The following is an 18,089-nucleotide window of genomic DNA, read 5'->3' as shown; positions in this document are numbered from 1 at the left end:
TGTATCCAAGTGTACACATTTCCCTTTCCTTCCTCCCTCCGGGTGGTTTTAAGCCCCTTTCTGACGTTTCATTCATTCAAATGCTGGGGTGGCTGGGGTCACCGCCAGTGTTTCATTCATTCATAATCATCTTTCTGTCAGGTAAATGGTGAAATGTGTAAGGTACTGTATGAGCATAGAGATCAAATTCATGATAAAGGCCAGGTGGGGTAGACATGATGTCATTTTAACATTTTCTTCTTAATGTTATAGAAGGTGCTCGCTTGATGCCTTTTTGGTGGACCTGTCAGAGGAACTTTATTTTCAATCAGGGTAGTGTGGTAAAAAAAAAGAAAGAAACTGGTCCTATTTCTGTCTCTGTATATCTGTCACCGCCAACAAGCCTAGCTCTGTGAAAGGTCAGTAAGTGGAATAGAGAAACATTTCTGTCAGTGTTTATTATTTTTTTCCAAGAATATCTTTGTTTCCTCTTCAGCCTTACAGCCTTGAAGTCAGATAAAGTTAAACTGGCAGTCTGTGGAAGAGATCACACGATTGTCAACGGGCCTTTCCCACTGGATGCGTTATTATGAATTCCACCAATGTTATGGGATAGACCCACCTTACCTATGTCTGATTGGCTCCCTGGCAGGCATAAGGCATTGCAACACCATAGCTGCTTTGATAAGTTGGGGTGGTGACAAGCAATGTTATAATGTCACCTGTAGATGTCATCATGCTAAAATCTACACACATTCTTCTGTGCATGAATGCACACAATTGTATATGCTTGGTAATGGCATCCATGGTTTTCCACAGAATGTGTTTTGCAAGATAATTGGGACAAATTGGTCTGGGGGAAGAGAGCTTTGCATCAGATCCCAGAGAAGTGAGTGTAGGACAGTCTGTGTTGTGGGCCTCCTGGGACTACCATCACTCAACATTTACCACAGGTAACACACACATCTAGATCGTGTCACCCAAGTGTCCTGTGGGTGGATCAATAATTAATTAAGTAAGTGTGTGTGTGTGTGTGTGTGTGTGTGTGTGTGTGTGTGTGTGTGTGTGTGTGTGTGTGTGTGTGTGTGTGTGTGTGTGTGTGTGTGTGTGTGTGTGTGTGTGTGTGTGTGTGTGTGTGTGTGTGTGTGTGTGTGTGTGTGTGTGTGTGTGTGTGTGTCTTCAGAGAAACTTGGAGTTTAAGTACATAGAAATAGTTAGTATCTGCTCTGCTTACTCACATTTCAAACATGACAGCGATGGGAAAATCAAACAGTTTTTGGAACAAAAGAACACTCGCACACTGTTGGGCTTCATTTGAAAAATGTCTTTATAGCACCCATTGTAAGTGCTATCCCAGCACTTAGTTGGTGCAATAAATACGTTTTTAAAAGCCCAATGGTGTGTGAGCGTTTATTTTGTTTGTTTGTTGTTTAATTTAATGCTGTTCTTCGCTCAGCACCGGCTCAACTTCAGGTTTTTGATGTTTATGTCCTTCTTTTTCATCATTTAACTTCAGGCCTGAATTCCCGGATGATTGTAGTGAATCTTTTCCTCTACTTGGGGGCAGTCTTCTCTTATACTGCTGTCTTCTTGCAGAGGCACTGTCTAAGCCACAGTAGCCTACAACTTTTTTATTATCTCCGAGAGGCAGGCAGAGATATTGCAATTGCAATTGCTTGTGCATGTGCATGTGCATGTGCATGTGCATGTGCGTGTGCGTGTGCGTGTGCGTGTGCGTGTGCGTGTGCGTGCGCGCGCGTGTGTGTGTGTGTGTGTGTGTGTGTGTGTGTGTGTGTGAGTGAGTGAGTGAGTGAGTGAGTGAGAGAGAGAGAGAGAGAGAGAGAAAGTGGCTGTGAGAGCACAAATGTCTGACTCAGTAGGACCTGAGTCAGACATGCTACAGACTTGACACTGCCAACTCCCTAGTACATCAGTGTGATGATTGAGCCCCATTCGCATGTGTCAGGGCAGAGCAGGTCATTTTCCATCAAATTCACAGCAAGTGGGTGTGTTGATGATGTTTCTTCGACTCGAGGAGAGGGGAGCCTACGTGAGCAGTTTGGAGTAAGAGATACTGAAATCTGCTGTATACCGGTATCTCTGAAACAGTTGAAGCTGTACATTCATTCAGCAGTTTTTCTTATTATTAGTAGAGTTTGTAACATTGAAGTATATTCACAAACTTCTGTGCTCACAAATGATGCCTCTTTCCTACCTAACCGTAGTAAAGTAGACAACGAGCTACAACCTATTATAAGTAACAGTCCCTGCACACTCATTTCACAACTGGCTGTAGAGACCACGTTATTTTACCAACTTGGAGCTGGAGGATGGCTCGTTTGATGAAACTTAGGTTGTGTAGCTCATTATCTACTACAGTATACCTTACAGTAGGAAAAAGGTGTCCTTGTGTTTTAACATTTCGCTTGATTGATCATGGAAGTTTAAATGTTTTCATAAAATTATTATGTTTTTCAAGTGTATGTGTTTGTATCTTGTTTTTGTTGCAAATGTATTAATTTAAACATAATTATATTGCTGATATGATAATAAAAACAATTGATAACAATTTTTTTTTTTATTATGTCCAAGTTTACCGTATGAGTATTTGCAAATTGCAAGTTGTAGTTGTTTCAGATCATACAGTAGACTAACACAGGTTTGTTTCAAACACTGTGCTTTAGGGGATGGACGCTATCATATGAGTTCTCAAAGGTTTTGCAGTTATTTTATTTTTAATTTTTTTATAAACACACTTTATTGTTTTTTTTAAAGAAACATCAGTAACAAATACGTCATGAAATAATGTTCCAACAATCAGTATTTTTTTTTTTACTTTTCTACATAGTTAGCTGCACACTGCACACACATATGATAGGTAAACCGTTTTGGACATTAGAGTTTTTCAATGCACCTACCTGCTCCATTTGGATATATTGCTGGAGAGATTCCATTCATCACTAGCACAGCAGCAGGCAGGCGCCTATACAATTCCACCGTGAAACTAGGGAATGATTTGCCTTACGGAAACATGGATGTGTGAGGGGAATGGGATCCCGAACTCATTGATCAAGCCACCAGGCCTCTCTGTGTTCTGTGCGGACAGTACATAGGTGCTCTCCAGTAAAGGTTTGTCATGAGAGAGTTTATCCTGGTGCAGGCATTTGCAAACCCTCAAGTTGAAGACACTTACCAACCCAGCAATCTGTTCATGCTGCTAGGCGATACTGCTGCATCAACTGCTGAATGAACAAAATAACGGGACAGTTTCCGCAGACAGGCCTTCAGGCTGCTGAACAGGAATTGAGTCCTGTCTCCATGTCAGTTATATATGCTTCCTTTTTTAATACACTCCATTCCCACACATTGAATTCATACATATTTCATACATATTTGATATCTAATGCTATGCGATGTCTCTTGGCAGACTGAGGAACTTAAAAGGTTATGGACCAGAACTAGCCAATCAGGCGCAAGCTGTCCATCTGGCTTAATGGAATACTACTAGCCAATTACAATGCTTCTGAGTCCTGTCTCTCCAGCTTGTACTGCCCACTGTCCTCTTATGAACTATACACAGTCATTTGCATTTCCGCTGTGCAGTCGTATTATGGCTTAATGATTTCAACATAGTATTTTTTGATATTTTGGGGGCTTTTTTGCCTTTATTGGTAGTACACAGTGAAGAGAGACAGGAAACAGGGAGAGAGAGTCAGGGAGTGACATGCAGCAAAGGCCCGCCGGGCTCGGGAATCGACTTGCTGTCAGGCATCAGATCCTATGTGGTAGGCTACTACACGCTTTAACCACATCGGCGCCCCTTCAACATTGTCTCGATCAATTTCAAACTGCCCGTTTGTAAAATCACAATTTTCCAGAGTTTGTCGAAATGTAATGGATTCCTTTTCAGGACACCACTGCTGTTCTCATTACTTATAAATATTTTTATTGTAGTATTTTTGAGTATTTGCAAGTGATGTATGCTATGTCTAGACTATGAATTGGCCTTTAGGCTACAACATTGTAATGTCATGTTTGTCCTAGTGATGACAACATGCCACACTACTTTTTGATGTGTTCCCAGTCCAAAATGTATTTCCATACAGTCACTCTGGCTGTACCATAATGATGTAATGACAGTACCTAATTAAATTAGAAAACAAAAACAAGCACTCTCATTCTGTATGTAAAGCAGTTTGCCGGGTGCACGGCTCACGTAGATTCACAGTAAGAAAGTAATAGCCAGCACTCCGAAGTCCTTCTGGTACTTTTAATTCATATGCGCACGGACAGACACAGCAAACACGGACGTGTTTCGGCGTCAAGTCTTCCTCAGTGTGTACACAGAAGGACTTCGGAGTGCTGGCTAGTACCCAATTATATCCCTTTCATGTGCCTTTTCATATTCACGGCACGCACAACCTCATAACATTGTCAGCACATGCTCTTCTAGATAGACAGAATGATGGAGGAGGGCATGGCATTCCGCTTGATGACGATTTGAGAGATTGTAATTTTTTTCTGGAAAGTTCTGCGGATCTTTTTGGAGATGTGTTCAGAACTCCTGATATCTGGTTTCATCAACTCCTCTTTGCCAATGTCTCGAAACATCCCAAACCCTACAGTGGCATTAATGGATGTGACTTCCCTTTCACCATCCCCCAAACCACTATCAAAGGGAAGCCTTACGCCAACACTCTTCCAAAAATCTCTACCCAAATCTGGCTATTCTACTTTGTCCCCCAAATCCATAAGCCCGCCTGCTCTGACCACTCTCAGTTATCTAGTTTCAGATGTAAGAGTAAGGTATTTTCCACAGCCTTCTCTAAATCTAAACCAGAAGTATCATCTCCCTTTCTGTCACCCAAATCCATAGCTAAATGTGATCCCTTTATCCACTAGACTAGGACAACTGCTACACACTTGCTACACCCACAGGCAACAGCCAAAACACATTTAAGTGACAGAACATCATCTCAAATGTCACCAAAGAGGACCACCAGTCCCACTGGTCTTCTCATCACTCATGTCTAACAATCACTTAGGCTAGTGATTTCATTTATCATCATCACTGTTTATGGCTTTTCTTTGATACACAACCAAATCTCCTGAACATTAAAACTCACATTTTGATGTTTAGGTTAGGAAAATGCATCCTGTAGCTCATGTCGTGACTCGTGAGTCACTCCAGTACTTGAGCCTGGGTCTGTATGCTGTACAGTGTACAGTATGTGCATTCCAGGGTAGAAAGCAGCAACGTTGAAGACTCACTGACTTTTCCACCAAAATGTGCATAACTCAGCATATTGGCGTGTGTGTGTGTGTGTGTGTGTGTGTGTGTGTGTGTGTGTGTGTGTGTGTGTGTGTGTGTGTGTGTGTGTGTGTGTGTGTGTGTGTGTGCGTGCGTGTGCGTGTGCGTGCGTGTGTTTGTGTGCGTGCGTGGAGGCATTTTCCACTTGGTAAAACAGTGAAGTGAAATGTTGGACCATGAATTTGAACTAAGCTCACTTCTTTTTGTTTGCTCCACTTTCTATCTGTCATACGTTTGCTTTTCCCAGAAAGTGTGTAATAAATTTGAGAGCCGGTTAAGAGCATAGGATCACTCCTGCCAATAAACGAACGTGTGTGCACATTTAACCCTTACACAACCCACTTACAGTAGAATGCCTCAATTGCAGGATTGTTGCCACATTTCATCGTTATTTCCATAGCCCCCATTTAAGAATGCTGTGAAGGAGTCTCCTATTTTGTTCATGTTATCATACAACAACACGCCCCTTAAGTATAACGTGAGTGTTGTTGACGAATTATGGATCAATTAGGATGTGAAACTCAGAGACGTGCATTTCTTAAATGTTTTCCCCCTTTCTCCCATTTTATTCGTTATGCCAATTCCCACTTTACAATGTCACTGCTAACCCATACAGTTGGTCATTTGGGAGGGTGAGGGTGTAGACAGGAACTTCTCCTTTGATACAAGTCGCAGGCATTTCTTTTCACTTGACAGTGTGGAGTTTCACTGGGAGGTCTTACGCCATGCGGAGGAACATGCTATTCCTCTCAATTCCGCACCCCGCTGAACAGGCGCCCTGACCTTCCCACTTGGCTTTCCAGCCCCTAGCCAATTGTATAAATACGGGTCTGGGGTCAAGTAGCCTAGTTCTCTGCCGAAAGAGTGACCATGCAGACCATCCTCATACACAAACAAGAACAGTATAACTGTGGTACTGATAGTCTGAACACAGGGCGGTCCCTCGACCTCCGAGGGAGGCGTTATTTTGCGCCCAGGCTGGCCGGGGAGCAACGGAAAGACTCGAGCCAGGCAACTTTGGATGCACCTCGCTAGCCCAGATCCATGAGCCGTTACGACCCATCGGGCGCTTTAGCCATTTTAAGCCGAAACGCGTTGAACTGCAAGCACCGGCCAGCGAATGCCGCCTGTGTCCGCTCTGAGGAGCACTGTGGCCGGCCAGAATCCAGAGCATGGGAACTTGGGAAGTGATAGCAAACCACTCATCAAAAAGTCCTGCGAAACGCATTTTGAAGAAACACCATTTTTTGCGAAGAAACTCCTTTTTCCGCCGTCTGTGTAGGACTGGTTACCCCAGTCAAAAGGGGGAGCTTGTGTCATAGTTACAAGGTATACTTATAACAATAAATACCAGGCCATCAATGTCTTGATTCTATAATAATAATTATCACATTCTCAGAACATATAAGGCCAAGGATGAATGACATGCACAAAGTCACATGCACATGCTAGTAAGCCAGTCTAGTACACATAATAGGAAAGACAGTAAGGCGTTACCTAAAAGTGAATAAAATAAACGATTTAGTCACAGGTGCATGTTGGTATGTGTGAAAGGGATTATAGCATGTGAGATTCTGAAATTGTGCATTTTATGAATAAATGTCACTGCAAATCTATATTAAACCAGTCTTATTTTATATATCACCTTCTAATGAAGATTTAGCCTAACATCTCACCCTCCTAATTAACCATGTTTTTTCCGCCAGCACAGATGGAAGAATGAAATCACCACATTGTTATGTTATGACATGGGTGCCTCATCCTCCCACCAACATCTGCTTTTATGCCTGTTATGTTATATCTGCCCACCATGCTGGCATTTGTTAATATTAATGAATTGCTAATCTGCATTGCTTAAGCTGTGTTTAGCTTGTTATATCGATAAGCAAGCTTTGGTTAAATCAATAAAAATTGCTCCTCACCTTACCCTAGGTGGGGTTGGCAAAAGGGCCTTTCTGTGTGGAGTTTGCATGTTCTCCACGTGTCCCCTAGGGTAGGTACCCTCACAAAAAAACATGCAGTAATCCTGGTCTCTATACTGCCTACCCCTGGTCAGCCGGGGCGCCTGAGGGAGGGGAAGGGAAAGGAACTGGTTGGAGTAACGTGTTCCTTCCACGCGCTGCGTCCAACCGGGGAAACTCCCCCCTGTGATAAGAAGTGGCTTGCTTGCTCCTCATGCATAGACCATATTCACACGGCGGCCATGTTTCTATGAAGTCAATGAAAGTAGCCACCCCGGGTGGCGGCACTTTCAATGTTAAATTCCAATATGGCCGCCGTGTGAATATGGTCTATTGAAGGAGGCATGAGCTCAGTTCTGGGCTCTCCCTAGGCTGGCAGAGGGAGAGTAGCGCCCAGGATTACATAGGCAATTGGCACTGGGTGAAAAAATGGGTTACAAAATCGTAGGATAACATTTTTTATTTAAAAAATGTAATTGCTCCTGCAAGTTTGCCATCAGCAGATGAGGAACATATATCATCAAAATATATGATTAAATCTATGTCTCAAGTCCAGAGAAAATGTTAAACAGGAAGACAACAAACATGCAGACATCCACAGTGGAACAGTTGAGGTCAAAACTCCAATCAAGGCTCGAAAGCAGGTACCGGGAGTGAAATAAGCATACGGTCTATACCTGTCAAAGTTCAAACTTATGTAAGCCATTGAAATTGAAATCAATTCCGTTGAAAAGTAAACCAAAAGAGACCATCTCCACACCAGTAAAGGTTAAATGTGATAAAATGATAGGTATTAAACCTTCTCATGTTAATTAGAGGGAAACCTCTCCACTCCACCCCAGTGCAAGTTCAAAGTAAACCTGCAGAGGTTATAAGAAGCTGAGTAACTGGAAGCCTTCCTGATTAACCCCTCCCACCCCTCTATAATGACCTTTGACCACAGACTCATCAGCCCCTGGCACACAAAACAAAGTAATTTGGTCAGTCCTTTGTGCCGGCAGCCATCAGGCTACATTACCACGCACACATGCTGTACATGCTGTTCTGTTTTTGGATTCATGATTAATGACGCCTGTATTAATCTGGCACATTTGCACATGGACTTGTTAGGACTCGTGTGTGGTGTGACCCAAGCGCACAGCAAGGAAGAGGTAAATTGAGGGTTAAAGCCCACAAGTTTAGGCTGCCCAACTCAGCTCGGGATCCCGGGTACATACGTAAGGCTGGTTAAGATCTGGCAACACTATTATTTGATAATCATAATAATAATGATCAAATAAGCTGAAAGATGAGCAGAAGTTAAGAGAACTTCTTCTCATCTTTCAGCTTCTTATAGGTATTTTAATTAACAGCCTCAGCTAAATACCATTTGTCAACTTCTTCAGACATACAGACAGGCAGATCGACCAACATTGTCATGACTAAGAATAAAGGTAGACAAAGTGGAGACCACACATGACATCAGTTTCAATAAGAAGTAAATTTATTTAGAAAAAGAAATAGTAAATAAAGTAATTGGAATCAACTTAGTAAAGTAGGTTATCAATATATCAGTGATGTGTGCAAGTGTATGAATGTATGAGAATTCAAAGCAAACAACCAACTCAAAGAGCCAAAACAACCAAACCAAACCAAGAGGAGGGACAGAGTGAAGGCTCAGGCCCCATTATATAGGGTGAGCAATCACCCCACACAGGTGTGCAGGATTCCCCACTAATGAGGGGAGCTCAAGGAACTCAGACATAGATCTAAGGCCAAGGGGCTGTCACAACATGTAGAGGGCAAAGGATACAGGATACAGAATACAGATTCCCATCTCTAGCATGAGGCGGCTTGATACAAAGTACACCCCCTGGACATGACGCTAGTATGTCGCAGGGATTTACCCTCCCAATCAAACCCTTGATGCTAAGTGCCAAGCAGGTGGCATTTGATTTGGGTCCCATTTTATACTCTTTGGTATGACCCGGCTGGGGGATTGAACCTTGACCTCCCAATCTCAGGGCAGACACTTATAACCATAGACATATAAAGGTAGACGCCTCCTCTGGCTCTGAAGCGTCGGCATCTCGGACGCACTTCCGCTTCCTCTATGCTTCTGGGGGGCAGCTGGAAATTTCCGTGTGCGTCACAGAAGGGGGCGTTCAGTAGGCCAATCAGACGCAGGTGGGGGCGGGACAATTAGATTCTGACAAGTCCTGGAAAAGACGCGCTGTGGTTGGCCAGTAGTCAACACGCTGTGATTGGCCAGTGCCCGTTCCCCCCGGAAATATGGTGGCCACCATACCAAGCATGTCGCTCCAATGAACTGCAGAGGCCAATGAGGTATCTAGGTTTCTATATCTGTGCTTATAACCACAAGGCCAGTGAGCTGGCATCCTGTAAGTTAGAAGATCAGCTATTTTCAGCTCTTCAGGCTTAAAGGAGAAATCCGGACATTTTAAGTGTTATCTTTGATGTGTCGCTTATCACTCACCATCCTTGAAAGGGACGTTGAGTTATTTCAGAGAGTCCCGTGTCGTCATTTTTTCGACCCCCTCCGTTGGCATAATGGGAGCGCGTGCCTAAGTGAAATTCGTCTATTATAACCGATGCAAAGTAATTTTTTTCTCTACTACTACTCATTGTAGAGTCTCATGATACTCAAACATGCACTGAAAGTTCCTGAGAGGCTAATGCTAATGCCGAACGAGCTAACGCTGGTTGCTTGTTTCTCTCCCAGAACCTGGCAACTCGGTGTTGCCAGGGAGAGAACCGAGTTCCTGTTTCTATACAAAAAAGGAGGTGGTGCCCCAGAGGCAAAAACAAAGGGGGAGAATAGGTTCCCAGATTGTATAGCTACTGGAAGAATAGTCAACATAAAATGTTCAAACCTGAATGTAATTCTGTACAACACATAAACAGATCACCATGTACACATCACTTGGTAACGGTAAGCTCTTTGACAACAGTTGAACAGAACAGGACAAAACAAAACACAAAGGAAGAGAGGCACACTTAATCCACAAATGCCAAACATGTAGCCTACCACCACATCAAAGTTGCAGCCCAAGCCAGCAGACTCAGGTGAGCAGAGATAAAACAAATGTTAAGCTTCACAGTCCAAAAGCTTTGCACAACACAGACAGTAAACTGTTATCAGCTCATATGCCCCTTTTGACCTGATAGTGTGTGTCCGTTTTCTGTTCCAGCAAGGACCAGCATGGATGTTGTTTGAACACTTAGGTATGTAGGCTAATTGTAGATTGAGAGATGCTTGGCTCATTTTACCCCACACATCCCTTTCCTGTTTCCTAAAAGACATTGAGCGCTTTAGACACCTCATGCGGAGACTATAGTCCCGAACAGAACATGCACTAAAAGCCTACTGTTACTAGGCCTAATGTGAATGTTATAGGTCGTGTTATAGGTCGATCAATCTTAGGTTAGAATTCACACCTAGGCCGCTGTGTATAGTGCGTGCATGAGAATGATTGAAATATGGTAGGAAAGAAAGGGAACAAAAATCCTGATGCAAACATTGTGAAAATAGCCAATCTACAAGCTCACAACGCCTTGCAGTGCTTGTAGATTTTTCACAAGGTTTATCTGTGGAACCGAGTCAAATTAAATGTAATGCCTACAATTCCAAGTGCTTGTCAGGGTGGGGGCTCCCCAGTTCAAATATTGTTATTTTGGGGGGTCACAGCCTGAAAAGTTTGGGAACCCTTGCTCGAGTCCATGGGTCTTCAAAAGGATGTCCGGGACCCCCAGGGCGTCCTCAGAGTTACAAAAGGGGGCAGATCTACAAGCTCACAACGCTGCGAGGCATTGTGAGCTTGTAGATCCTCTATTTTCAGCAAAGACTACTAAGTATTGACGGTTTAAGTGGTTAAATGTCTGACAAGAAAAAGTGCCCCTCGGAGCACAGGTCTCCGCCAGGTCAGGTAGGTTACGGTAGGGCCAGCAATGTTCGTAAATCGCCAATCAGGATGGAATGATGAAAAATAAAGCAGATCTGTCTTGATAACTTGACTATAGAGATAATGTGCACCGATTTGCGTGATGTTTGGACAAAATTTGTAGAAGTAATATAATTTGTGTGCAAAAATCGGCCTCCTGGTGACGCTATAATTTGGCAATGTTAAAAGGGTGGCATTTGTTCCTCAAAGTAGTGCCAATGTGCATGTAAGGTTTCACCGCAATCGGACGCCGCGTTCATGATTTGCAGCTCCTGGAAACTTTAGATGTCAATCTTAGCCAATCAGGGTGGAATTTGAAAAATCAAACAGATTGGTCTTGATCACATGACTACAGAGATCATCTGTACCGATTTGCGTGAAATGTGGATACAATCTGAAGGAGTAATATTGAAAAATGAGTTTTTTTCGATAAACTAGTGGCGCTATAATAGGCAGATGTGAAAAATGCAGGGCAAAGGTTTTTCATAAACCTCTAGGCTAGGGATTGTGCATACAAAGTTTTACACAGATACAGTAGGTGCAGTTATAGGTAAAAACACAAATCGGCCTGTTATAGCGCCACCATGAGGCTGATTTGATTTTTTTCCTGGGCCCAGTGGGAATGTGCATGCAAAATTTCATGGAAATCGCACGCTGTAATCATTATTTGAAGCATTTTGTTCAAAACGAAGCACTCCTGCAAACTTTAGACGCCAATCCCAATCAGGATGGAATATGACAAATCTGAAAGACCTGGTTAGTTTAACGACTATAGAGATACTGTGTAGGTTACCGATTTGCATGATGTTTGGACAAAATCTGAAGGAGTCCTGAATATGTGTTTTGCAAAAATCTGCCTCCTGGTGGCGCTATAACAGGCCCATGTGAAACATTTGTGTGTGTGCGCAGTCTGTGCACAGTTTCACTATGATCAAGCCAACTGTGCCGGAGATTAGCTGATCACAGACGGACACACGGACGGACAGGATGCAAAACATTGTCTCGGCCATCCCTTCGGCCTGGCGGTGTACAAAAATACACTTTAACACGACTACAACACATACACTGACGGTGCTGTCAAACAAGTCTATGAAACTATCTATGAAATCTATGAAAAAGTGTAATCTGCATCACAATTTATCCAATGTAGGGGGGGGGGGCTAAAGGAACCGTTCCTTGCTGCTTCATCTCTCTCTCAGCTAAGGGGTCCTTGGCCTGAAAAACGTTGAAGACCCCTGCTCTAGTCTATTAGGAGGAATATTCTCTCTCGTGTTTCTGCTGCAGCAAGAGGCGGGCCTTTGGAAAGTAGGAATGCGTTGGAAGTTTTCCTGTGTAGGCTCTACTTTCAGATGTTGAAGAGCGTCCCGCGTCTGAATATGGACATCTGGCCGCTGCTGCTCGTGCTTGTCCAGATTTGCTTCTGCTCTGGGTATGAAGGTAGGATTGGCAAACTCTTTGACGATTAACCATCCTTGAGTCCAGAATAATGAAAAAACAAAATCGATTTGTTTTTATCTGTTCGTTTAGAATTTATAAATATCTGTTGGTCAAACTTGCTCCAGCCTATAAGGCTTACTTTTATTTTTATCAGCTGGTAAGTGTGTACATACCACTTTCTTCTTTTTTTTATGTTACACGTTGAAGTTTCTTGTGATTACTTTACCGCTACATTTTGGTGAACCACATTTCTGTTTACGTGGAGGGGGCTGAAAGCGGGGGGAGTGCAGTGCGGTGGGGGGAGAAGTACTCACATTTTTTACTTGAGTAAAAGTGTCAATACCTCAATGTAGAAATACTCTGTTACAAATAAAAGTCTGGTATTCAGAATTTACTTGAGTACAAAAAGTACAAAGTGTTGGCATCAAAATATACTTAAAGTAACAAAAGTAAAAGTAGGCTACTCATTATGCAGAATGTTCAAAATGTATAAACATCTTTCGAAAATAGCCTAAATATAGAGCTGCAGTGGTTAGTGTATGTTTTGTAATTATAATCTAAAATCTACAAAGTAACTAGTAACTACATTTTTCAAATAATTGTAGTGGAGTAAAAGTGTAATATTTGCCTCTGAGATGTGGAGTAGAAGTAAAAGTACTGAAATTTGGAAATACTCCTTTAAAGTAAAATTACCTAAAAAATGTATTAAGTACAGTACTTGAGTAAATGTACTTACAGTAGTTACTTTACACCACTGTTGCAGTGTGCATCTGGGGGACGTTCTCGCTCTGCAGAGACCTCTGTCAATAGTATGAATGAAAAACGAGTAACCAGTGAGGCCAGCGAGTTTTTCACTCCAGTCAGATAATTTTTAGTTACACATGAGCCACTTGTTCAAACTTGAGATAAATACAGCCAATTAAGTCGTTTTGAATATCTCAAACTTGGATCTGTGTGAATTAAAACCTCACTGTGTTAATAGTTATAGGCCTGGCTACTGCAGATAGCTACTTTATTGTACAAACTTGAGATAAATGTACAGTGAAGTCATGACTCATATCAAGTCGTTTTGAAAATCACAATCTGTGTGACTTAAAACCTCTCTTAGTTTGCCTTAGATACTTTATGTGCATGGATGCTGAGTAAATATTGAAACGTAAACAATTGTAGGCTACCCTCCTCCAACATGGTCTTTCTCCCCCTCCTGCTATCTCTCTCTCTCTCTCTCTCTCTCTCTCTCTCTTGCTCTCTTAAACATGTTTTCACTCCAAGGACCCCCAAAGATATGTATGTATCTATCTATCTAATTAATGATATTATGAATTTAAGCCTACTTACAGGAAAATGTTCTGAGGGCGGAAAGTAGCCTAATATCCAACACATGGAAAACATCCACACAGGTTCTCCAGATGGATTAATTCAAAGATAAACAGGGACTGTTGCCTTTGTTGAAACGCAGCCATTGGAAAGCAGTATGAGGCTGAAATGACTTCAAAGATGGGACAGGGATGTTTGGATATGTCTGCAGCACATAATTCCATCTGTGTGTGTGTGTGTGTGTGTGTGTGTGTGTGTGTGTGTGTGTGTGTGTGTGTGTGTGTGTGTGTGTGTGTGTGTGTGTGTGTGTGTGTGTGTGTGTGTGTGTGTGTGTGTGTGTGTGTGTGTGTGTGTGTGTGTGTGCGCGCGCGCGCGCACACATGTACAAGCATATTCCTTGTAGAGTGGTGGAGTGTGGCTCACTATGGTTGTATGATCATACAGGCTGAAACATGAAAACAAGCCGCTAGGTAGATTTATGCTGACGGGGTAAACACAGCTTGTCAAACTGACTGGTCATTGGGGTGGGTGGGTGTGTGTGTGTGTGTGTGTGTGTGTGTGTGTGTGTGTGTGTGTGTGTGTGTGTGTGTGTGTGTGTGTGTGTGTGCGTTCGTGCGTACGGTATTCACAAGGAGTTACTTCTGTGTTTGTTCAGGGGGTCAATTAGACCATTATCATTTCTGTGTGTGCATGCCTAAAGAAGTGGGTGGCAGCTGAATGAAATGCTTGAGATCCAGGTATACCTGTAATTTAACATGGTTATGTGCTTTTTGGAGACCATAAAATCAGCTAGTAGTGGGCTTTTGAAGTAGGTACTCCACAGAGAGCCACTTTTTGAACTGGAAACCTTTGGGTTCAGTGCTTTACTGCTTGGTCTGTGGACTGCATTCCTGCTTACACAGTGAAAGACTGGTGATAGTTTCCATGGTTTCTCGTAACGATGTGGGTCTGTGTAGGTCACTCCAACACTGTGTGATGTAACCAAGGGAAATAACTGCCAGTAAGCCCCATATCACTGGAGAACAGTTACTTTAATTTTTCTGCAGGAGTGCGCCACTGATAGAACGAGAGAGAGAGAGAGAGAGAGAGAGAGAGAGAGAGAGAGAGAGAGAGAGAGAGAGAGAGAGAGAGAGAGAGAGAGAGAGAGAGAGAGAGAGAGAGAGAGAGAGAGAGAGAGAGAGAGAGAGAGAGAGAGAGAGAGAGAATGATGGAGAAGTCATGACCAGAGTGTATCCAGACACAATTGGTTAAGGAACATAATGGTAGGCATGCTTGTATGCAAAAAAGATAATTATTCAATAATCATCATCATTATCATTGTGTTACAAAAAGAATCATACAACTTGCTCTGTAATTATGTGATGTTGAATAGAAGGAGGTATTTCCTATGCTGTAATTACTCGTAGTTACAGTATATTCCCTCATTGTTCATAACTAGCTTTTTTTGTGATGGAAATTCCTATTACAGGAATATCAGCCATTGCTAACTTTACACTGATTCACCCCCAGAAGTTAGTTAGTAGGTGGGCGTCATTCCTGCCTACCCCATTAACATTCAAATGTATTTTACTCTCTCAGAGGACACACCTCAGCATGTTGACAGATTTATCTGAGGGGAAAATACTGATGTAGATTAACATGCAGTTCATTCATATTAGTTTGGTCTTGGATCTGGCCGAGCTTAGCTGGAAATCAAAGGTGAACACATAAAGGGACAGGAGGAAATCTTGTGCTGTTTGGTTATGTTTACTATTGGAATATGTTATGTTGTCGAATGTCGACCCAGTTACATCCCTGCACTTCTGGATATGGTTGTTACTTGACAGCTTTTTAAAGTCATCGTGTTTTGTGTGAGAGGAGATATGGGTTTGAAAGTGGTAGTCTAATTTGGTGCTCGACATTGTAGAACCTACCTGTGGAGGGGTAGCTAACCTGCTTATACTCTGCTCGGTCTCTGTGGAAATATGGCTCTCCATATTTCTTCTGTGGCTGTAGATTGAGGAGAAATTTAAGTATGTTCAGATTAGCTGGAATCTGTTCACTGTAGGCGATGTTGTTGTTTTGTTTTGATTTGTTTTGTTTTCATTACACAACTTTGAAAATCTGCTAATAGTCAATGCTATTACTGGTCATGCCCAGGGCAGATGTCCTCTAATAATTACTCTGCATTTAGATTAAAGTGTTGGACAGTGCCAACTTGTGTGTGCAGTTATCCCAGCATATGTAGCCTGCAGCCATTATTAACCTGCCTGCATGCAAAGAAACATGTGTCACCTTTTTATTTGGCTGATTAATGTGCTGGCATAGATTGGTTGTAAGAAATGTTGAACTTCAGGGGATGAATAAAAAATCTCTCTCGCCCTCCACCTACCTCTCTCTCTCTCTCTCTCTCTCTCTCTCTCTCTCTCTCTCTCTCTCTCTCTCTCTCTCTCTCTCTCTATACATATAGTTTGTACAATATTACAGTATATCACAGACAGTGTCTACTGTCTATTTCTCTCTCTGACTCATGAACACATGAATGCATGAACTCAAACATGCACACACACACACACACACACACACACACACACACACACACACACACACACACACACACACACACACACACACACACACACACACACACACACACCTGTAATTAGTTTTCCATATCTTTCCCCCATTTCCTCTATGGAGGCTGTCTTGAATGCCAGGGATGCAAGGTTTTCCCCTTAGACGGCTAAATCTGACTCACTATTACGTGGTTTTGCTCAGTAGAAACCATGCTGTGTAACTCAACTGCTAAAACCTCAACTGTTTTATGTGTGTGTGTGTGTGTGTGTGGGGGGGGGGGGGTGTTTGTGTGTGTGTTGATTTGTGGCATCTAAGCTAGACATCTTTTATTTTTTTTAAAGAAGATGATGATGAAGATTGAAGAAGATGAGAATTGGGAACATTAAACCCTGGAGTTACACCCTGGTGTCTGATGTTTGTGACGCCAGGAGTTGTGGCCATTCGTAGTAGTGGAACTGGAACACTCCTCTCTTGTGCCCATCATGGATGCTGAACAGAGGACACATTCACACTGGGGTTTCATAGCTAACATCCTGGGGCCAATACAAATCTCCTCCCCCCCTTAACTCCTTCATTGCCCATTTCCTGATTCCACTACCATACTTCCTGCCCCTCAGTCTCTCCCCTATCCCTTCCTCCAAGTGAATTCTCACTACTCATCACAATTCCCCAAACATCTGGGAGAATTGAATCACCCATCCACAAGCCTCCTATTTCATCCTCTCCCTGAAATCCCCACCAAAGACTTCAATTTCAGGACTTCAGTTTTTAGCATTTCAATAATGTAGGTTATTCTGCTGTTTACATTGTCAAAAGGAAGTTTGCTGACCAAAGGACAACCCAATATAGTGTTACAGGGATCATGTTTTGTAGGCCAACCCAGAAGTTACCTCCGCCATGGAATTCCATTGCAGATTTCCAATGAAATATTTAGCTTTGGGTTTTGGATACATCCTGAAAATAAGCTTGTTTGCAAAACAATGTTTTTGTTCAAGAAGATAATCTTCTACAAATCACAAGTTTTATGATTTTTGAACTTCAAGCCATGTGGATAATCTACTGTATTAGTATATATTGTTATAGCACAAAACCTGAAACTCCCGGATGTCAACCACAGACCTTATTTTCTGAATCAAAAACCCTATGGGAAGAAAAGACATTGGAAATCTGGTGAAGATGGGACCCATGCTAATTCACTTCTGGGTTTTTGGACTACAAAGTGTAACACTGTTGGCACAGACAGCAGTGCACAGTAAGTATAAGTTATGGTTATAACTCCTCAGCAACAGGAGACAGCAGCTTGAAACAGACTTAAAAGTACAGTGCTGTGCATGTTTCAAAACACCTTTACTCCTAGTTCCAATGAACACAAGTGTGATTACAGGGAGACCACTGGATTGAACAAAGTGAATCAGAATCATTGTTATGAAACAGATTCATTTTTGCAAGACCAGCTGGAAAGGAAAGCATCTTTTTGAGCTTTATCCTCTGTCTCCATCTTGTCCATGAGATCCTCTCTGTTCATTTTGGATGAAAGGTTTGCTAATGCTTTGCTCTGCCAACTCTGTCTCTTTTTATGTTGTTTTG

The 18,089-nt window shown here is 42.4% G+C and overlaps 1 protein-coding gene across 1 annotated transcript in view; it reads left to right on the top strand.

The window, feature by feature from the left end:
* Positions 1-12,503: 12,503 nt before the first annotated feature.
* The window catches only part of srpx (sushi-repeat containing protein X-linked), a gene marked incomplete at its 5' end in the record, with an annotated part of 18,231 nt that continues 12,645 nt past the window's right edge, over positions 12,504-18,089 (top strand). Inside the window, 2 exon segments of the mRNA XM_080412665.1 lie at positions 12,504-12,521; positions 12,524-12,629. Of these exon segments, the coding sequence (XP_080268791.1) occupies positions 12,504-12,521; positions 12,524-12,629 (124 nt within the window).

This window comes from Gymnoscopelus braueri (assembly GCF_963280865.1).
Source record: "Gymnoscopelus braueri genome assembly, chromosome: 18".
Taxonomy (NCBI): domain Eukaryota; kingdom Metazoa; phylum Chordata; class Actinopteri; order Myctophiformes; family Myctophidae; genus Gymnoscopelus; species Gymnoscopelus braueri.
Note: the sequence above shows the minus strand (reverse complement) of the source record. Positions and strands in the feature narration are given on the sequence as shown.